Source organism: Pteropus medius, unplaced genomic scaffold (assembly GCF_902729225.1).
Source record: "Pteropus medius unplaced genomic scaffold, Ma_sr-lr_union100, whole genome shotgun sequence".
Taxonomy (NCBI): domain Eukaryota; kingdom Metazoa; phylum Chordata; class Mammalia; order Chiroptera; family Pteropodidae; genus Pteropus; species Pteropus medius.
Window position 1 is genome coordinate 10402532 of NW_024347791.1, and position 23260 is coordinate 10425791.

The 23260-nt window shown below is 36.6% G+C and overlaps 1 protein-coding gene across 1 annotated transcript in view; it reads left to right on the forward strand.

Annotated features, from left to right (window-relative positions):
* The window catches only part of ANKS1B (ankyrin repeat and sterile alpha motif domain containing 1B), a 678567-nt gene that overhangs the window by 484275 nt on the left and 171032 nt on the right, over positions 1 to 23260 (forward strand). The window contains exon 15 of the mRNA XM_039878010.1: positions 6790 to 6896. Within this exon, the coding sequence (XP_039733944.1) occupies positions 6790 to 6896 (107 nt within the window). The remainder of the gene's footprint in view (positions 1 to 6789; positions 6897 to 23260) is intronic.

Consider the following 23260-nt stretch of genomic DNA (forward strand, 5'->3'; position numbering starts at 1 on the left):
GTACAAAGTTTTAACTATAAATATAATTACTTTCATAGAGGTATTCGGTTAGAAAGCTCTTCGTGAATGAGATTTGATAGTTGTATCTTTCAGTATATTTGTCCAATTCATCTAAGTTTTTAATTTATTGGTATGAAGTTGTTCATAATATTTTTATTATCCTTTTTTATATGTATAGAATCTGTAGAGCTATTACTTCTCCCATTCTTAATATTGGTAAATTGTGTATTCTCCTTTTTTCCCTGATTAGCTTGACTAGTGCTCTATCAATTTTATTGATTATCTCAATTAATAGCTTTTGGTTTCATGTATTATTCTCTGTTGATTTTTCTTCTGTGTCATTTATTTCCCTTTATTTTCTGATTTCTACTTACTTTTAGTTTTGTTTCTTTTTCTCATTTTTTAAGGTAGGTGCTAAGATTGTGGATTTGAAATTTTCTTTATTTCTAATACAGACATTTAATGCTATAAATTTCTCTTTACCACTTTAGCTACATCTCACAAATTTTGATTTGCTGCACTTTTATTTTCAATCAGTTCACAATATTTTCTGAGGATATGAGAAAGTAGTTTAATAAAACCCCAAATGAAAACAGAAAGTTCAAGATGGAGAAGGTTATGAGGATATAAAACAGTAGTGACTAATGAATCTTTACAGTAATAAAATCTAAATTGATATGATAAACACATTGGGAGTGTTCAACATAAATGTTAAATAAAGATTCATTAAACAGAAGAAATATACTATAAAAAAATTCTAGTAATGGAACGGAACATAATTTTCTAAATGATTATCAGTAAGTCCCAAGAATTGGTTGGTAATGGGGCAGATAGGTAAAAGGAAAGCATTTCAGAAATTGCAACATGTGGTGGCAAGAAAGGGAGAATAGAAAATAAAAAATATTCCAAAGGTGTAATTTTACTGAAGTTTGGGGTGTGGGAGTGGGAAATAGAATGTGTTGGAGGAGGAAAAAATTGATATCTTACTTTCAAATAATTCTAGAAAAGTATGCATCTGATATTCAGAGCATGGAAAAGTAAAATAATCATGAATAAAACAGAACTATCACAAAAGCTCAAAGTTAACAAGTATAAAATGGAATGAATAGGAAAGTCACCAGGCTGACAAGAATGAAAGAAAAAAGTAAATGAAAATGTAAATAAATATAAACATAGAATAAGATGAAATTATTAAAATCAAGCATGACTTTCATTACCCTAAATTGTGTTTTTTCTTTAAAATGTAACTCACTAAGTTGTAGTTTTTTAAATTCTAGATTAAAAAATAATTACAGTTATAAGCTATTTATAATAGACATAGTTTTAATGATCGTTTAAAACAGTTAAAAATAATGGAATAGACACCAAAAACATGATTAATTAAAGAAAAATATTAATAAATTGTTCTTCACCAAAAGTAAAAACTTTAGCTCCACAGGAAACTGAAGAAGATGAAAAGATAGACTGTGGACTGGGAGAACATATTTGCAAATCAAAAATTCAACAAATATATCTAGAATATATAAAGAACTGTCAAAATTCAACAATAAAAAACTAAACAATTCAATTAGAAAATAGGCAAAAGACATGAACAGACGTTTTACCAAAAAGGATATGCAGATGGCAAATAAACACATAACAATATGTTCAACATCATTAGCCATGAGGGAAATGCAAATTAAAACTACAATGAAGTATTACTGTACACCTATCAGAATGGCTAAAAAAAATTTTTTTAAGTAATTACACCAAATTCTGGTGAAGATGCAAAGAAACTTGATCTCTCATACATTGCTGATGGGAATGTAAAATGGTACAATTAGTCTGGGAAATAATACAAACATTTATTATAAAATGAAACGTGTGTTTACCACATGGTTCAGCAGTTGCACTCTTAGACATTTATCCCGGAGAAATGGAAACTGATGTTCACATGAATGATATACAGCTTTATTCATAGCTAAAGCAAGAAACAACCCAAATGTCTTTCAATGGGTGAATCATTAAGCAAACTTTGGTACATTCATATCCGCGAATACTACTCGTCAATAAAGAGAAATGAGATATTAATACGTGGAATAACTTGTATGGATTTCAAGGGAATTATGCTGAATGAAAAAAAAAGCCAATCTCAAAGCTTAAATCGTGTATGATTTCCTGCATATAACATTCTTAAAATGATAAAATGCTAGAGGTGGAGAACAGATTAGTAGTTGAATTGCTTATCATAAAAATCTCTATTATTTTTAATAATTTCCTCATGCTCTATTTCAAATAAAATCAATTCATTGAGATAGACCTTTAGAGCTCTCTATACTTAGGGACTGACTCTCTCCCCTTTGGCAAAATCTTTGAACCACTGTTCCGGGCACTAGGCAGGAATGGTGGCCTCTGGTCTTCTTATCTTCTCAACTTGTATTTCTGCACGTGGAACCTCAGCCATATAATTAAGTTGGGATGAGGGCAATTAAGGCTTCACTATTCTTGGCCTGTCACAACTGGGATAGAGCCTCCACTTTATAAATGGGGGCTGGAAGGACACAGGGAACTCATGACATCTCAGCCACACTCACCAAAAATTTAACCCCTCCAACTTAAATTTAGAGGGAATTAGAAATGTTACTGGCTTGTCCCTTTTGATAGACGTCTTATCCCATGGATGGGAGCTGAGGGGAGACAGATCCTCATTCTCTTGGGCACACCGACCCAGAGTGGAGTTTCTTTCCAGCTAAACTGGGAAGTAGGGGGAGGGAGGAAGAGACAAGTTTTGGCTTCAGTGCCATAGATTCTCTCTGTTCTTACCAAGTTTTCATAGATTTTCTTGAACAGATATTTCTTCATCCTTTCTATGTTCCAGAGACTAAATGGTTGTTTTGTTTTGTTGTTATACAATTTTTAGCAGTTACGTTTGTTGGTCTTGGGATAAGGTCTATGGAGCCCTTCACATTGACATTCTGGAAGTGGAACCCCAGATTTATTTTTCAAAAGACTGTGTCAAACAAAATTCTTGGTTTCATTACACACTCTGAGTTTCAATGTTCTTATGTCTAAATGGGGATAATAATCCACGTCACACTGCTTAGGACATGGTAGCCCTGAATAACTGCCAGTTTCTTCTTTCCCTCTTATCCCACTTTTAGAACTTAGAGAAGTTCTAGTTGAATAAAGGTGTCTGCTCAATAATGCATTGTTATGCTTTAAGAATTTCTCAACTCCAAGAAAGTATTTCAAGTAAAGTGAGAAATATACTTAAACACTCAAAAAATAATCGTCACACCAAAACCAGGGTTGTTTTAGAGATTTGGCTCATGAGAAAATACTTTTAAAAAACCATAAACAACATGACTCAAGGCCTCTTTCTTCTTCCTCTCTCTCCCTCACCAACTCCCCCTTCCCCACTCACTCCTAACTCACTTTTCTCCTTCATTATAACCTTTCACCAACATATGAGAATTGCTGAGTATAAATTGAATGATCCAATAGTTAAAAAATATTTAGTCAGTCTGTGTAAAGATTGGTCAAGTGATTGGTAACTAATATTCTCTCTGAGCTATGTTTTCAGACAACAGTCTAGACCTTGAAATAACCCCTGCTTTAATAGATGATAGATAGATGATAGATGATAGATGATTGGTAGGTAGATAGATGATAGATAGATAGATAGATAGATAGATAGATAGATAGATAGATAGATGTATGTTATAGATCTCTCAAATAAGAAATTAAAATCTTATGAAAGTCATTTCCAATGTCATTCATTCATTCATTTACCAAATATGATTTAATGCCTAAGATATATATGGCACTCTTCTATATACTTGGGCTCTGGTATGCATCTTAGGAGATGAGATGGGATTTGAGGAGCTGGCCCATCAACATATGTCTTACCAAAACAGTATTGTGGCATTTTTTCAAACTTTGTTTAGCTTATCCACATACTCATTAAAATGATCAGGAAGAACAGTATGGATGTGACGCTAGGAGAGGCTGTAATTGATACTTACCTTTATTCCACCTCATACCAGCTTTAGAGCTAGCCAAAGACAATTAGTATTTTGTTTTGAACTTCTCATACAGGTAATGTTGAGCAACCAGAATCTCTTAAAATCGATTTCTAAAGTGCTACAAACTTTTTGACCTTCTTAGAAGACTTAGAACCAATTTGGGATAAATTCTCATCAAGTAGAAGAGAGGATGAGTATGATAAACAAAAATTCATACCTGAAAAATTCTATTTAGAAACCTAACTATCTTACTTCATAAAGAATTTAGCTATTAGAATAGATTTAAAAGCAAAAAAAAAAAAAAATTTTTTTTTAAGTCAAAACCAGAAGGATACTGTATAGTTTGGATTGTGAAATGAAAATTACATTATTTGGTGTGTACTGACTCCTAACTATGTGCCATACTAGCAAGACATGTTCCTATATTCAGGCTGTAAGTCTTACATATAAATAACTATAATGTTAAATAGAAAGTATTTGTTATAATAGAGAGTCTAAAAATGTCACTTAAGACAAATAAGGAAGAGATTTATTCCTGTTAGGTGGGTTTAGAAAAGGTTTCATAAAGTGTCTGTGATCTAAAGCCAATGAAGGCACAGAGCTGTGGACAACCAAAGTGTTGCCCTTAGAGACCAGCCAGTAATCCTACCTCACTGGAGCACTGGGAAAGGGAAATAAAGTTGGATGATTTGTAGCAGATCATGAAGACCCCAAAATGTTATCAAAGGAGTTGGGGGTTTATTTTGGAGCCAACTAAAAACCATGGGAGAGTTTTGAAAAGGGGAGTAATAATCAAAATGGTATCTTAGAGAACTTATTTCAACGCCCGCATATACAATAGATTTTTAAAATATCAGAGTTAGGAAGACCTGTATAGAAACCAGTGTTGCATTAGGCCAGGTGGTCCTGAACTAAAAGAGCAGAATCAAAGTGGATGGAAGTTCCATAAACGCAAAACAAGAAATAGAATCAAGGCAATAGATGCCAGAGATACTATAGGGAGGGATGACTGCAACGTGGGGACTGACGTCAGCAAGATGTTTTGAAGTTTAAAGTCTGTGTGTTATGGAAGTAGACGATGTTCTTAAAAGAGAAAGGAAACAAAGATAAGATTTGGGAAAAGAAGAAAAATGATGTTTTATTTATTCAGTAAATATTTATTGAGTACTTACTATGTGCCAGGCACTGTTCTGGGATGATGAGAGCTAGTTATCTTTAATTTTTAAAATGCCATATGTGGGAAAGGTATCGTTCCCAGTCTCTGTGACTCCAAAGGCAGAGTTGGAGCCAGTGAGTAGGAGTCAGGTAGGAAGTAAAATACCTTTTTAATAAATGAAGTCTTGATAAGTCGTAAGAGCTCTGTTCCAGGCAGTATTCAAGCATAAACTAGAAAAAATTCTTCCAGGAACACTGTGACAGGGGATTCCTGTGCTAAGAGGGAAGTTAGACTCACTTTCCTGCAAGTTCTTTCCTGATCTTAAGAGTCTTTATTCTTTCTGATGATCTAGTCCTCTGAGTTCTATTATTAATCTCTCGTGTCTCTCAATTATTAAATAAATTACTCAATCTGTCTGCCATTCAGTAAAAGCTTGCACATTTACATCTGTTATTCTCAAATTATTTTTGGTTAGGGCTCTTTTTCTTTATTAAAAATTCTACCCAGTAATGTTACCTTTAGAGCTAATTTAGAATGGTTACCCTGGTAGATTGGGTTATAAATATCAGAGGAGAAAAGGAATTCTTGTGCCTAATAATATGTTTGTTTGGAAGAAACCCTGCAAACGAGAAATGAATTATCTTGACTTCAAGACTGCGATGCAGCTTCTGTATTTTGCAGTAATTCAAAAAGAAATAAAAATCTCAGAGAGGTGCATTTTGATATAGCATGGCAAAGGAAGAGAGTAATTATTATCCAAACACTGTAAAGCTTTAGATGGGAAACATTTATCTGTGCTGCATTTAAAGAAGAAGAAAGGGAAGGGAAGAAAAAGAAAAAGGGAACCTGTAGTGAGCTTGGCTATAAGCTATAGTTAAAGCTTTGCATATCCTGGTGTCCTTTGAAACGTAAAATTCCACAACAAATAGCTCTGTAACGTGTATAACCGGTATGAAGATTCAATTCAGATTTAAGCACTTTGGTTTGCTTTTGAATCTTGCTATTTTCTGCATTTGTTTTGACTGCTCTCATCATTCAAGATTGACGCTTGGATGGGTGTGTAGGAGGAAGCAGCAGCAGCAGGCTTACAGCTTGCAGACAAAAAAAATCTGCCTTATCTGATGGCTATTATTGAAAATGCGAGGTGTAGCCTGGGCTGGGTAATGAAGGGGAGCGAGCTAGGGGGAGCAAGGAGCATGGAGCTGCATACTGATGAGTGTAGGAGTACTTGATAAAAAGAATTCTGGCTGCTGGCCGTGCATTGCTCATTGTGGAGTACTCCAACAATCACATAGAACGCAGACCAGCCTAAGCTGACAGCTTGATATGCCTTCTTCTGCTGCCTGGTTTTGGTGGCTGTATGACGTACTGGTCGGTAGTAAAGATTAATATGTAAGAAATGTGGAGCTAGGATCAAGTCATACTCCACAGCCTGCCTGGCAAACTATGTTTTACTTCTGACTTTGCTCTCTCGCTGAGAACATTAATCTGTCAAGCTGGCGGGCTCCTTTGATAGCAACTTTCCCAGGAGCATGATGTGGCAATGCCACCTCTCAGCCCAGGACTACCGCTATTACCCCGTGGACGGCTACTCCCTGCTTAAACGCTTCCCTCTTCATCCTCTTACAGGACCCAGATGCCCTGTCCAAACAGTGGGACAATGGTTGGAAAGCATTGGGCTACCTCAGTACGAGAACCACCTGATGGCTAATGGATTTGACAATGTGCAGTTTATGGTAAGACGCTCTCTGTGTCCACAGAGCTGCCTTTTGTCTGTCTTTGCTTCTTATGTGTCTTACACGGCTCAGAGGCAGCCTGATTTGCACTAAAACCGGTCAGTTTTATATATGTAACAGCATCAGAAAATCGGATGCTCTTAGGACTGAACTTACTGTGTACATATAGACACTTGCAGAAAAATAAGATCTATAGTCATCCATATACATATATGTATTATGTGAATGAACCGATGAAAGTACTATTTATAGGCAGGGAAAGAAGATTAACATTTATATTCTCCCTGTCATTCTCTGTGTGATTTTTATAAATTTGCAATACCCAGTTAGATTATAGCATTCTTCAGTTAATTCTAGATTCCTAAAACATCTTATTTCATTTAGTGATTAATTAGACAATTCGTTATGTTTATGATGTGAAGATCATTTTTTTTTTTCCTGAGAATTGTTCGGTAAGCAGCTTAAATTGTTTGGACGACCTTTGGCTCGTTAGCAAACTGCTTCAGATGGTCAATTATGAAGAGCATTCGCTTACTTACACATGCTGATTGAAGAGCATCGAGGTATTGTTTGTTAATTTAGGTAGAAAACAAACACTTCCATCAATTAACTGTCAATATTTAGAAAGAGGCTAATGACTAAGTACCTTCATGTACTTCTGAATGCTGGTCTGCATGCAACCTAAACCTAGTATGTGCAAACTTCTCACTGTGGTAGATAGAGGTGAGGAAGGAGGATGGGGAGATGTGCAGACCCATAGTACAGCTTTCTAATCATTTACATACCTCCCCCACTGCTCATCAGTTTCCCTTGTTAAGCTACGTCACAGTCCTTATTACCTTTCCTTGCATTTAAGGTCCCATCACGACATGTTACTGATCCCTAAATTTAGAGAGAGCTCCATAACATAGGCATGTAGCACACAAATGGCTTGTAGAAATAATTAATAGCTATTTCTAAATAAAATGCTGGAACTGACACCTGGAGCTTATTAATACCAGAATTGATAACAAAACACTGAGAGCTAGTCATGCCTTTTTATCTCCATTTGAGATTATTTTTCTCCAAGCTTGACTTGACTATTGTAGCTTTGAAAATTACTCAAATTGTTAAACTTCTGCCTCTTCTCCAAAAATATATATGCCCTGTGAGCTTTTTTTTTAAAGCTACATAAATGTATTAAAACATGTGAGCTCTAAATAATTGTGTACATGGAACTCAATATGAATCTATTTTTTATGAGATATACAGCTACTGTTATTTTTCTCATGTTTAAAAATACCATCACTGATTAGACCAGACAAGATGTTGTAGATGTTGAAATAGGAAAAAAGTGACATTTCTTCAATTGCTATGAGTCTTAGGACACTGAGAAGATTTAAGACAGATTTAGGGCACTAAACAGATAACACCAAGAATTAGAGGAACTATCAAACAGAATAAAAGTCTTTGCATCATTATTTATGTTTACTGCACATTTTGATAAGTATTCTTTCTCTCTACCGCTACTTGAGATAAGACTTTCTCATTCTCACTCCTCAAACCCTTGTCTAAATTTATTCTTGTTCCATAAGAAGTTAGGTAGGTTTTTGGAGTCTCCAGAATATTGGGCTGCTTTGAAAGATTTTTAATTCAGCATAATTTTCCTCTGAATGTTAAACACTTTTGAACAAATATAATCCATTTTTGAAAGCCTAGAACTGAAAGATTAATCAAACAGGTTTCAAATAAGCATTAGGAGATTGTAAAAAACATTCATGAATGAAATATGTATAAGTACTCCAAAATGTATCTGGGAGGAAAAAATCCTGTACATATATGACAAAACCAGGGTCTGATCTTCTCCATAAATTACTCTTTTTCAATTCCAAATGTTGTATATAATTTTCCAGAAATTGAGAAAACGGTTAATTCAGATGAGTCAGTCAAATACTTTCTTCATGAGACAGAATCAATTTTTAAAACTTTGAATTATCATTTAGAGGAATTAATTATGGAAATGAAGCAAATCATAAAATGGTGTCATCAATTATTGCTTTACATGCTGCCAAGCACCACTTATTTTCTATTAGTATCATAAAAAATCAATGTCTACCTTTATAAAAATTATTTGTTGATCTCCATCATTTAATTTATTTCATTATGAACTTAGTTAAAGCACACTGATATGATCAGACCACTTTAAGAAACAGATTTCATGAATGTGGTGAAAGATCTATTAAACCTGCTTAGTCTCCACTCGGTGTCATAGTCTAGCTTTTGTTTTTCTTGAAGCACATTCTGACCTGCATTTATTCATCTTGTTGCCTAAGCAACAAGCACCACACTTCTATGAACTATGATGCAGTGCAGGTCTTATTAGCTATTTAGAACAAGACAGTAGAGACATCGAAAGGATATAATTAATGTATGTTGAAACATCATAGTAGTACATCCATGCATAGATGCACTTAATTTAAGCAACGTCCTCGAGAGTTAATTTTTCATTTCATTTCATTAACAAATGGGAGTTTTAAAGGGTCCGTACAAGTAACTTACAAAGTATTTATTGAAATCTTAACAAATCTTTTGTTAACTCTGTTCTACATATTCCCACACACAAACACAATATGTAGATAGTTTATCCACATTGCTACGATTAACTTTAATAAAGATCTCTTACATCAATTTCTAGACATGGTTAGAAAAGAAAGACCACCGATTATTTTTAAATATCTATAAATTACTGATTCTCCTTTGGTCTCTTAATATTTATCCTTGATTTTATTGATGTGTGAATTTTTTTTTCCAATATCTGAAAGTTAGAATTCAAAACTTTTTCTTTATGTACATGGTTCAGGTTTGCAGAATAGTTGTACACACAGTTTTGACCCTTCTATATCCTAAAATAGATAAAATAAGTAGAACTTGGTGTAATCAATGAATAACTACAAAAGTACATCAGGTCACTCAAGACTTTGGGAGAGTCAGATCTGTGCTGTAATCATAAGTTCCTTCAACATGGAATCCTTCATCAGAAGATTTAGCCAAGGCCCCATCTACCTGTTCATCTACTCTGAAGTCATACATCAGCTCCCTCGTAGTTAGACATGTCTACTGCTACTCACTAGCCTCTGGGAAAGTTGCTGGGATCCTCTGACATCCCACCTATTTTCTTCCAGTTTGCAACATGTATATTGTGCCTAAGTTTCAAAGTTACTTTTTTTCAGCAAGGAGTTTAGGTATGAAAGTTAATATGCAAAATGCACATGCTCATTTACTTCCTTATTATATATGTTTTGACCATCATCTCCTTTTTCCAAATCTCCTCTTTCCAATGACTGCTTCCTAAACTTTAAGTCTTGAATTATCTATTCTTGTGTTGATGACTGCTCATGGCTCTCCTCTCCTGAAAGGCTATTTCCTTTCCTGCCCCACTATATTTTATCCTCAAAGGTCTAACTCAATTCCTGCCTTGTTTATGTAGCTTTCTTTAACAACACCAATCCTCGGTAGCCTCTCTTTTCTCTGAACTCATGGAGTAGTTGTATTTGGACTGAAAAATTACACTTGGCATGCCATTATTCACTCTCTAGAATGAGGAGTTAAGTTTTCACTTGTATATATCTTGTCTCTCCAACTAGACTGGAAGCTCTTCAAGTCCAAGTTCTGTGTATTCAGTTTCCTTATCTTTCTCAAATGCTAGCATAATGCTGTGTATATAGAAATCATCCATAAACACTGGGTGTACAGCAGATTGTTGTAGATGGACCTCTAGCCTCATTTTTCATGTAGAAGCCTTGTCTGCCAGTGGAAACATAGAGCACTAGTATTATTCATGCAACAAACGTTCCTTAAAATTTTTTCTATGTGCTAGGGACAATGTTAATTACTAGAGATGTGACAGTGAACATTATATGATCCTTGACCTTAAGTAGATTACAGTATTGCCCTCAGACCTATCATATCATTTCATTGAATATTGCACACGCATTCTTTCATGTACTCATACACACGCATACACACACACACACACACACACACATACACATACACACTATATCACAAGGATCTTGCCCTTCACTCTTCCAATAATCACCATCCTTCAGTATATTATTTGCTAGCAATTGTTTTTCCAGCAATTAATTACAGTAATCAATGGAAGAGATAAAATCTATCATAGAATGGAATAAAGGAAGATAAAGATACTGATAACATCAAAACACTGGTGGTGTTATTATGGATTTATAGTCCAAAGACTGAATTAAGAAGTTTATATTACTTGGAGGAGGGTTGACTCATAGCCTCACTAGGATAACTAGCTGACAGTCATATTTGTAAACTGTAATCAAATAGGGAAAGAATGCAATTATAACAACATTTTTTTTTAACATCTCTGTGTTTCTAGTGATTGCCATCTAGGTTGGCTAGGAATATTTTGACCATTATTAAAATATTCAAAATACAGCCTCTACAGAGTAAGAAATAGAAGTAATACCAGGATCCCTATGTAAAATTGGCATTTTTGTACATTTGGGTGGATAGCATTTACAAAGGACTCGCTGAAGGTCAAAGTGAGTAGTGCCTATTAGACATTGACGTGGAGCCACAGAGCTCTTGGAAGACATCCATTTAAACAAAATATTTGAGCAAGATTGATTTTACAAGTATTTAACTGTAATTTCTCCCCATTTTTGTGGTGCATTTTACATGCTAGTAGACTTACTTCTCTTTTCCTCTTTTTACATAACTTTTCTGTAATAAGAGTGCCATTTGCTGTTGACCTGATAAAATGACCTTTTAAGTATCTTAGCAGAATATCAAGAACCAAGTAAGAAGTTAAGCTTGTGAAGCAGAAAAAATTTGTCCCTACAGAGTAAGACTAATAACCCCTATGATGATTTCTTGTTTCAAATATTGCTTAAGAAAATTTTGTAAAGTTACTTAGATTTAAAGATACAAGAGAAAAATACCTTCCACACTCCCTACACCTCCCTGTTTCTGAAACACGATAGGCTCTGAGTTGAGTGGGTGGCTTTATATTGAAAGTGCAGCTCTAATTTTCCCAACTCATTTAGGCCAGTAGTTGCACACCCACTTTCGCAAAAGAAAAAAAAAAAAAGACATTTTTTTTCAACTATAGGTATTTAAAATCTGTTGGTATCCCAAAGTCAAAGCCAGGAGAGAGTCATTCTTTATCTGGACAACAGCTTAATTACAAATATAATAGGCAACAGCCTCGCATTGCTGTGAGAGAGGACTAAAGTAAGACTTCTTATTTCCACTGACTTGCTTCTCTATGATTTGGTTTACTCATCTGTAAAATCAATCTAATGAGGATCTGGGAGAAATGGTCTTTGGGCTTGTTATTTAATATTTCGAGCTCTTTAAAGATGCAGGATACAATACTGGTGATGGCAGGGCTATTAATTCTCCCCATAGATCTCATTAGCCTTGGTAGGACACTGATTGCTTATACAGTAGAGAGTTAGACATGAGGGCATGTTCAGGGATGACCATCTTTAAAGAATGGCTTCCGGAGATAACATTAGCCACAATTCCAATCTGGCGATACTATGGAGAGAACCTTTTCTTCCACCTGGAAGTTACTCTGATTCCTTTTTTAAGCATTAAAACACGCTGCCCCATTTTCTAATAATTCAGTTCTACAACACCCATTGCTAAGGAATGCTCGCATGCATTGTCCTTTGATTTAGTCATGCAACATATTTGTATAATTTCTTCTCCACTATTGCTTCTGGTGACCAGGTACTTGGTATAAGGAATTTACTTCATGAATCAGAAAATTTGTTAAAACTGCTGAATTACAGACACATTTTAAGAAATCCAGACACAGTCATATTTCTTTGCTTCTTTAAAAGGACAGATCTCTCAAACAAGTGTTCAGTGGCAGTGACCTTCATTTTCTCACTTCTAGTCACCTCCGTAACCCCTATAATCCTGCCCGCTTACCAACTCTTCTGCTAAAATTGGTCTCTTTTAGTCAGCTGCAATTTGCTTCTTGCCAAATCCCAACCCCACCCCCGACTTTTTCCTTCATTTCACTTCTCTTTGCCTTCTTTACAAGGTCTGATTTTTCCTATCCACTCCTTATTTATATGTATTTCCTTATTGATATTTATTAGGGTTCTGTGACATTATACTGCCCTTTTCAATTATTCTTGTTCTCCTAATCTTCCTCCTGCCTCTAAATGTGGGTGGTGCTCTACCTGCCCATCTGTCAGGGTGAACACTGGTTCTCATAGATGCCTAGCTGTCCCTCCTCTTTACCTCTTTCCACGTGGCTTCCAGTGCTGTCCAGTTACTCATTAAACATTTCCATATACATGTATGCATGCAAAGCGCTTAGCGCAGACCTGGCATAGAATAAATGCACAATAAATATTAAGTATAACTATAGCCAGAGTAGTCTTTCTAAAACACACATTTACTTTAGCACTACCCAGCTTAAAATACTTCAGTGATTCTCAATTACCTATGGGAGATTATGTTTCCAAAACTCTTAATATGACTTTCACATTCAGGATCTCTATGACCTGCTTGGGCCCAACTTATTTTCCAGCCTCATCTGTTAACATTCCCTCTCTGTCACTTCTAAAGAACTGTCTATTTTTCTTTCCCTGCCTGGCCTTTGCACATGCTATTCTCTCTGCTGGGAATAATGTTCCTTCCCCACTTAACTCCTTTTTATCCTTTAGTTTTTGCCTAGTCATCACTTCTTTTAGCTGTCACTTCTTCCCTGACATTCCAAGTAGGGGTTAGGGACCCTTTTCCCGTAGTTCTCTTTCTTACCACTTATCTTACCATATTACGTATTAACGTGTCCACCTACCCCAACCACCTCTGCCACACACAAATGTTAGAACAGAGGTTGGCAAACATGTTCTGTAAAGGGCCTTTAAAAGCCACATGCTCTCTGTTGCAACTATTCACCTCTGCTATTGCAGCATGAAAGCAGCCACAGACAATACATACATGTTCCAATAATACTTTGTTTACAAAACCAGGCAGATTTGGTTAATGGGGCACATTTTGCTGTCCCTGAACTAGACTTTTAACTCCTTGAAATTTAGAAATATGCTCTTATCCTTTGTATAACCCATGGCTCGTATGTGCAGACACAGTAAATGTTTGATGGAAGGAGGAAGGAAGAAAGCAAATAAAAATGAAGGAAAGGAAGGAAAGAAAGAGGAAAGGATAAAGGGAGTGAGGGAATCAGGCAGGTGGCTACAGCAAGGTTCCTGAAGGCTGCTTAGTTTAAGGAGAACCCAGACAGTGATAGAGGGTATTCAGACTTCAAGATCCAGCCTTCAGGAGTCTGACAAGGACTAGAGAGGGAGTTTTTGATCTAATCAGTGAGACTTGACTCTATTTTCAGCCAGGGAACTACACAGGTATAGGAACTAGAAAAGCACAGCTGTAAAAGAAACCTGTTATACCCTCTGCTTGGAATTCCTTTCTCTTCCTCTTCACCTAATTGTGTAGTATTTGTCATGACTCAGATTAAGCATCATTTCCTCCAGGAAGTATTTCTTAATACCATCCCATCATCTGGCTGGCATAACTGCCCCTTTCTCGTGTACCCCTGGTCCTCTGCGTGTACTTATTATATTGCATCACAATTATATTATTTGTTCAGATGTCTGCCTCCCACTCTAGAAAGTGAGATCAGGTCTTAGAAACAGAGATCAGGTCTTATTTACCTTTGTATTCCTAAAGTGTAACACAGTGCCTGAGATGTAGTAGCATCTCAGTAAATATTGATTGGATGGAATGTTTAAGTTCTACTCAGCTTTATATAAATTATTTCATATAATTCTCATCATATCCCTGTCAGTAAGTATTAGCATCTCCAAATTTACAAACAAAAAGAATGAGACTCCACAAAGGTAAAAATTGCCCAGTACTGCCTGGATTTCAAAACCAAATAAAACAAGGTCTTAAAAGTCAGTGCTCAATGCACTAAGACCACACTATTTCATCATTCTATATGTCATTCATTCAGCAAATGTTTACGGAGATTGTTAGATTGCAGACACTGGACAGGACACTGGCCCTCCCCTCAAATCACTCCTAGTTTGCCGTTCTTCTGGTCCTTTGAAGGATATCTTTTATCTTACCCCTTCTGATCTTTCCACCTCATCCTCACTACTGAAGAGGTCTCCTGCTTTAATCAGACCAGAACCTTCAATGCCAAACAAATACATATTTGTTCATGATTTCCCTCCCACCCAACACAGCCTATCTCCTTCAAGTTGCCTATTCTAGAAAGAGCCATTCTCAAGGCCCTGGCCCCTCCACCTGCTCTGTGAAGCCTTTTTCTACTGATCCGATCCTGCCTACCTCTTAAGCTTCATCTTTTACCCCTCATAAGCTCTGGCCATGTTGAATTACTTATAGTCCTATAACAGTGCTACACTTGCTCACAAATCCATAGCTTTGTACACACTGCATCTTATACACACTGTTTTCTGCCTGGAACATCCCCTTCCTGTACTTATTCTTAGCCTGGGTAACTCTTATTTCAAAATCTCAGCTCAGAGCTTCCTTCTGGGGAGGCTTTAACAAACTCTTTGATATTGCTCACCTATCCTTCACTGGCCTTCCATGGTGCCCTGTATATATATATACTCCTCTACTGGAACAGGCTTACCATATAGGGCTGTGTCTTGTTCAGTGTTATTGTCACTACCACATAACAGGTCCCTGTATAGTCTGCTAAGACTGCCATAACAAAGTGCCACAACAGAAATTTGTTGTCTCACAGTTCTGGAAGCTAGAATTCCAAGATCAAGGTATTGGGAAGATTGGTTCCTCTAAAGGATGCGACAGAAGGGTCCATATTGGGTCTTTCTCCTTGGCTCAAATATGGCTGTCTTCTCCCTGTGTTTTCACATCATCTTCCCTCTGTGTGTACCTGTATTTAAATTTCCTCTTCTTATAAAGACACCAGTCATTTTGGATTAGGGCCTACCATGATGATGTCATTTTGAACTTGATTACCCCTGTAAAGCTTCTGGAGTAGTGGGAGTTAGGATTTCAACATATGAATCTGGGGGGAACACAGTTCAGCTCATAGCAATCATCAATAAATGTGTGTATATGAATCCTTTGTTTATGATCCCTCGTGTTGCCAAGCACAGTCCATAATGGTCACACCATAAATACTTGATAAATCGAATTAAACTCAAGCTACTTGAGGTTTACATAAGATTTAAAATGTTTAAAGAACCTGATGTTACTCTTTCATCAATGATAAATGCAATCTTCCTGATACCGTCTAGTTTTGCACGTGTGGGTCATTGTATACAAATTCACACTGCTAGTTAATGGGAAAACCAATAAGGCCAAAACCGAGAACTTTCCACTTCTCTAGCCCTATGCTCTTTCCATTTTACTTTGCAGCTCTACTGGTCCCTAAATAAATCACATTTATAGGAAATGTTAATTTGTTTGTCATCGTTATGGTTGATAACTATCTAATAAATGAGCCCCAAAGGAATAATTAGATAAGTAGTGTTTTATAGGAAAGAAAGAGAATATAATCAATTTAATAATATAACTACTGTTTATCAGAACTTGTCATACCCTTTTTTACATATATTTACCCCTCCCACAGATGTTACAAAGCATGTAGTGTAATTCCAGTTTTTACAAATGATGAAACTTAGAAAGAGACTAAATATCTGGGCCCAAAGCACTCAAGTTTCAAACCCAAAGGGAAAAAATATTTTCTTGAATATGTTGCTAGGTCAACATTGTGTTGGTAAACTGGAAAGGGTGTGGATTCTAAACAAACAAAAGTAGCATAAGCATTTCTTGTGCTTGGAGGGATGACGATTCAGAGGAGTACTGAGAGGAGAGGTGCGAGAGAAGAAAAACCTTTCCTCAAGCAGAGATTAGGAAATCCAGGTTTAAGAAACTTCCCACTACACATGGGGTTATAAAAATACAGACGCAACTCTAGGTCAAGTCTGTCCTCAAACCGTGAGTCCTGAGCGAGAGTCATTCCATGCATACGGGAGATACTGCATCAAACAGGAATGCTGTTCATGAAAGACAGGATTTGCCCTTCAGTCTAATCCTAAAATGTAATGAGTTGTCATTATGAATTGCCACAAATTTTTATGCAGAAGAAAACTCAGGCTAGAGAGACATAGAAACAATACAAGTCATTGCATGTGTGTCCCTGACTTCATTCCAGACTTCCTAATCTGGTCTCTGTGTACCATGCACATCGTAGACACTGGGAACTACCCATTCATTTAAGAGTATATGATCTAAACGAGTATCAAAAAACAATAACCCTTATATCCCTACTTATAAATTATAGAGGCATATTAGAAGGAGAGAAAAATACAATGAATAATTAATATAAACCTCTGAATATCAGGTCACAATTTCTGCCTCTTGAGCCCACAGAATTAAATTTCAGATGGTTAAACTTTTACCTTCTGTCAGACTGAGCAAAGATGATTAGGATTCATATCCAAAGCACTGTGGAACATCTTGGGTTTATAAGCCAGTGTCTGTTTAGATGGCTGGCAAGAAGAATTAGGTTTGTCCTTCTAGCGTTTTGAAGGAGATCTTGGAAAAAGAGGCCTAGAATCTAAAGTAGCTCAAGTTTATTTGACAGGGGTTATATTATGCATTCTTTTATCAGAAAGGGGGTAATCCTGTAAAGAAGGAGCTGAGCATTTAGTATTCATCAGGCCTATATAATTATATAGCCCATCCAGTTGTCTACCAGCTCAGAACATGTGGACTGAAATATACAGGCTGGCCAACATCTACTTCAGAAATCGCTCACTTTTTCAAAAGGAAGCAAGCAAAAGTTCACTCATACCAATTCAATCATTTAAGAACTCCTGAATAAATAACAATGAGGTTCTTTTGGGTGGGGATCTGGATGAAAGGTATGTTATACAGTCAAAAAATATAATTTTTTCCTGGTAATTAATTATGATGTATTGGATATAAGAATACCATATTAAGTTCTTATTGCACTTTAGAGTCTTTAAATTTCTTACACATACGATATCTCAATTAATTCGAGACACAAAATAAGCAAGTTCTATTTTCAGTTCTAGCATAAATGGTATGACATTAGGTAAGCCTTCTTCTCTGCAATCTCTGGACAAGTTCAGATATAACCTGATGTTTTTTTTCAAATCCCTCCCTCAATCCTATATCTGCTCTAAATGCTTACTCTTTTTTCCTTCATAACCAAGCTTTCAAAAGAAATGTCTACATTTGCGAGCTGGCCCTTCAACTCATTACAACAGGCCTCAATACAATTAGCCTCTCTCAGCTTTGCTGAAAATGGGAACGCAGAAATAAGCAAGTAGCTAAAGGGTGATTTGGAGGTCAAAGGAGGATTTTTTAAACAGGAGAGACTAGAGTCATGTTTGGCTACTAAACGATCAGGTAGAAAGGGAAATATTGATATTGGAGAAGAAAGAGAGATTGACTAAGCGAATAAAAGTGAGAGAGTTTGGGATCCAGAGACAAGTGGAGGAATTGTCTTCAATGGGGACATTCCTATTGTAACAGGAAGGAAGATGGGCACAGCGGGTACCATATGATTTGAATATAGGGTGACAAGGATATGGTGGTATGTCTTCTCTAATGGCTTCTATTTTCTAACTAATTGTGAGACAAGGGTATGAGATATTTGAAGATATAGAAGATATTAAAGAGATATTTCAAAAAGTGGAAAACAGAATTTACTAGGAAAAGGGAGTAGAATTACAAGCCATGTTGATGGCTTATTTGAGATTTGTAATCATGATGCTTAATAGGAATTGGGAAGATGATTGTACTCCAAGGCACAGAATTGCTTTCATCATCTGGCTCCTTCTCCTATTTGGGCTAGTCACTTAACCTCCATGAGCATCAGTTTCCCAAGTACAAATAGGGGATAATACCACTTGGTTCTCAAGGTTGTGGTGAGAATTAGATTAAGGCTAACTGTGTGCTTTCAGTAAGCAATGAATCATAATGGTGACAAGAGTGCCTGTACCACTTAGCTGGCAAGTCACTTTGGAATTACTGACAACACAATGGTACACAGAAATTGCTACAAGGCTTCATTGCATTTGCCCTCATAATATATTGGCTGCAAGGAAAATGCTTACATGAATTACTCTAGGAACACCAAAATACCCAAAACCTACCTATGTCAGTGAACTAACTTATAGCGAATAACTCTAAAGGATGTTGGAAAATTATGTCACATTGATTCGCTCTTACTCATCACAGACCTTGATTAATCAACTGCATGTACACTCAAAAAGCTGAGCCTTTCAGGGTTGTGGTCATGCAGTAGTGCATGCTGTTGGCAGAGTACTGTGGGACTTCCAAGGAACTAGATTGTATTTAGTGCTTTCCCTAAAAGACATACATACTCAAGGACACCCACCTGCCCACAGCAATAAAATGTTCCCATAATGATGGTTGATCAAATTGTGATAATTAATTTTTAATGAGAATATTTGAATATCCAATAATCTAGTAGTTTTGTCCTCAAGTATAACTAGCCTAAACTTGCATCCAGATTGTTAACAAATACTGTGAAGTATATTTAAAAACATAGACTATGAAGACTGTAGCATTTTAAAATATAAATCTATGTGTTTCAAATCTGCATCTTTTATTCTTTAATACGTGTGGACTATCTAAAGTAGAAAGTAGATAAGGCTCCCAGGAAAATCTTTTGAATGGATTCCTGGGAAATTTATCCATTCATTCATAAGGAAATACCTATTAAGTACCTAATATACTTATCAAACTGCCAATTGTGGTAGAGACTACAGAGAGGCATAATACAGGCTCCTGTTAAACATCCTGCAGTCTACTCGGGGAGCTAAGACTAGCATACCTAACAGCTAAATAGCAATACACATTCAAATAGCAATAAAGGACAACAGTGTAAGTGTTTTCATAGAACAGAATATACCTGTGGGAGAAATAAGTGTTAGAAGCTATGAATTTCTATGAGTCCTGAGAAGGAAGAGATGTTTGTGAGCTGGATTGATCAGGGAAGCCTCTCTGGAGGAAGTGGGCTTGAGTGGGATTTGTATAAACAGAGAAGAATGGGGCCAATGCTGTAAGATTGAATGGAATCATGGACCAAGGTGGTGAGATTGCAAAATGCATGTAGCATTTGAAGAACAAGAGAGATACTAACGTGGCAGCAATCCTAGCACTCATGTTATGCTTCTGTGAATGAAAGTGTTACCTGCCTGTGAAATCCGATTGATGCTAAGCATATACCTTATGGAAGGAAAGCTTAATGATCCATCACTGTGCCCCGTTAGGCTCTCCTAGTTGACAGCACACATGTGCACATCACACATACAGACAGCAAGGGAGGATGAGCATGGAGACATCTGACTGACTGGCCTTCTATTTTCAGAGAATCTTGAAGAAAATGAAGTTACTTGGGTTACATTGTTTTTCCAAACAAATCCATCTTTCTGAGGGCTAGAATACTGTCTCAAAGCCAACAGCAAACCTGTTTTCAATAGTTTCATATCATCTAAAATATCCTCTTCTTCTCCAAAACTAAATTTATTAATCCATTAGATCCTTTGCTTCTTCAAAGATAGTCACTGCTCTCAGTTACCAATATCTAAAGAAATTATTTTCACTTTCGTCTTAGAACCATGACTACTGTTGAAATACCTATCAACCTCCTCATCTCTAAAACTCAGCTTGTTTGAAATGTTCCAAGAATTCAAATGAAGAAACATTTGCTTAGCTGTCACTTGCATGTGCCAAACATCATGCTAAGTGCTTAAATACAAAGGTTGATCATAATGGTGTTGATGATGATGATGATAATGATAAATAAACATTTATATAGTGCTTATTTTCCAGGTTCTGTTCTAAGTGTTTTACATATATTAACTACTTTAATTATTTTGGAATGAATAATATACCCAGTCTTTCCTTTCATGAAGCTTACAATCTACTGGTGAAATAAAGATGAAAACAGCCAAATTCCTTCAGCAGTATAACCAGTTGGAAATATAATTCAGTGTAGAGTAGAAGCATTCAAAACTAGTGACTCAGGCAAGCTTCCATAGAAAAGATCAGGTTTATACTAACTCTTGATAGACTGGGAAAATTCACAGCCTGAAAAAGACTGAGTGACAGGGCAGCCTTTCAGGCAAGTGGAGCAGCATGTAATTAGCATGGAGAGATATCCAGCAGTTTGGGTCTAGTGGAGTGCAGGGCGCGAAAAACAAACAAAAAAAGGCAATACATAAAACCAGAGAGGTCTTAATGGGCCAGATCAGAGAGAATCCATTTTTATTCCAATCCAGCTGAGATCCTCAGGGCCCCCTCTGTGTAACCAAGAATGACATGTTTATTCATTTGTCTTTGGATATGTGCGAATCTCTGTTTTCCTTCCTTTTCTGCACTTTTAGCCCCTTTTGGTTCGAAGCGGCTTGAGGAAAGTTCACTGCAGGGTCTTCTCTTTCTTTGTCACCCCTACAGAACTTCCCAGTGAGCACCAATGTCGGGTGACCGGCTAACCATCAGCCTGTGGTTGTAGATGATTGTCTGTGCTGCTTGGTGAGACAGAGTCCAGAGGTGGTCATTACATTGGCGTCAGTGGTGACTTCCGGTGTCAGAGATCCCATTAGAGAGTGTTTTATTGATACTCGTTCAGAAGACCCTTTTCAGCTCGAGGAAAACAGTGCACTTTAAAAAGCTGTAGTTAGAGCTTACCACTTTAATAGCAGTCTTCAAGAGCCAAAGTCTGGATGCAAAAAATTAAGGCTCCTCTGCTTCCTATTAGCTTGTAACCAAGACAATGACAGCACTAAGTAGGGTGTTCCTCCCTTGTGTTCTAGAGAATACTCTTGGAAATGAGAAAGAGGAAGAGGTTTGGCGAATGAAGAAGTAGATGCCCTTGACTGGTTAATTATTTGATTTATCAACTCATCCTCTTTCAAAGAAGGCAGTTTACAATAGACACAAAGACGATTTAAACAACTGCACTATAGCAAGAGAATTTGAACAACAGTTTTGATAGAAAGGAACACATTTTTAAGAAGTTTTTAAGTAACATATATTTTTTTAAAACCTCAAATCAAATATACAAATAAAATTCAAATGCAAACACTAGCTTGCACTCTTTTCCCCACTCCCAGCTCCACTCTCATGAAGTAAATACCTTAAACGTTTCTGTTCTTAGTCCTTCTGGAGGTTTTGTTTATGTGATATGTATATATCCTTAGTTCTCACTCTATTGGCTTTAGATATCATTTACTGACATCTTGATATGAGAGATGAGGATTTAGCTCATTTATGCCATTATCTTTTCTCTCTCCTACCGACCCCCATTCCCAGTAGAGTTGCAGACTAAATCTTAGCCCACAAACTCAGTGCTACGAAGGTGCTATGAAATATCACTTTTTAGTGTTTTAAGTCAACTTAGTTTTGACTCTATGACAGAGTTAGCCTGAAATTCCACTGTTATCAGTATTGGCTTCTATTGTCACCCCATAATACTGAGTGTTGCCAGGCAAACAGGGAAATCTATGCTTTTGGATGGTCCCTGCTTAAGTCTTCATTGTCCAATGTTGCAGTGGTGCCTTGAAATCCAGTGTTTCTCTGTCTCCATGCCATTCATGGGGTGTGGGAATGTTTATCAGGGATGAAAACCCCATACCTGAGCTCCCTACTCCCACCCTGATGAGGCTGGACATCAATGATGGTGGCCACACACCGTTCGCCCCGTCACCTAACCTAGAAACATGAGAGTGATCTTATTTATTTTCTCATTGTCATTTCTGATTATTTTTCCTTTCTCTTGCATTTATTTTTATTTTGTCCTTAGGTTTTCCACGATCTTCATCATACTATCTATTTTCCTGACCTACTTTTTCCCAGAGACCTCTCCCCACAGGCTTCCTGCCCCAAGCTGCCTCACATTTATCATTCTGGGACTCTATTCTTGACACTCACTTATTGAATCCACTGTTTCTTGAATAGTTTTCTTTTCTTTCTCTTGATTTGATTTCTCTTATTGCCAGAGCACATACTCAATTTTTTTAAAAAGAAAAAGCTGAGAAATACATAAGAGGTGAACTTCTAAGCCTGTATGAATCTAAAAATGCCTATATTCTGCATAATGTCATATTTTAGTATATAGTTCCAGGCTGAACCTAATTTTTCTCAGGACTTGGCACACATTGCTCCATTGTCTTCTTAGCATTTGGCATGGTTGTTGAGAAGTCTGACCTTGGTGACCTCTTTCTCTCTCTGAAAGTTTTTGGGATCATCTCTTTATCCTTGATGTCCTGATGTGTCACTAGCGTATGACTAAGTGGGTGCCTTTTCATCCTGTT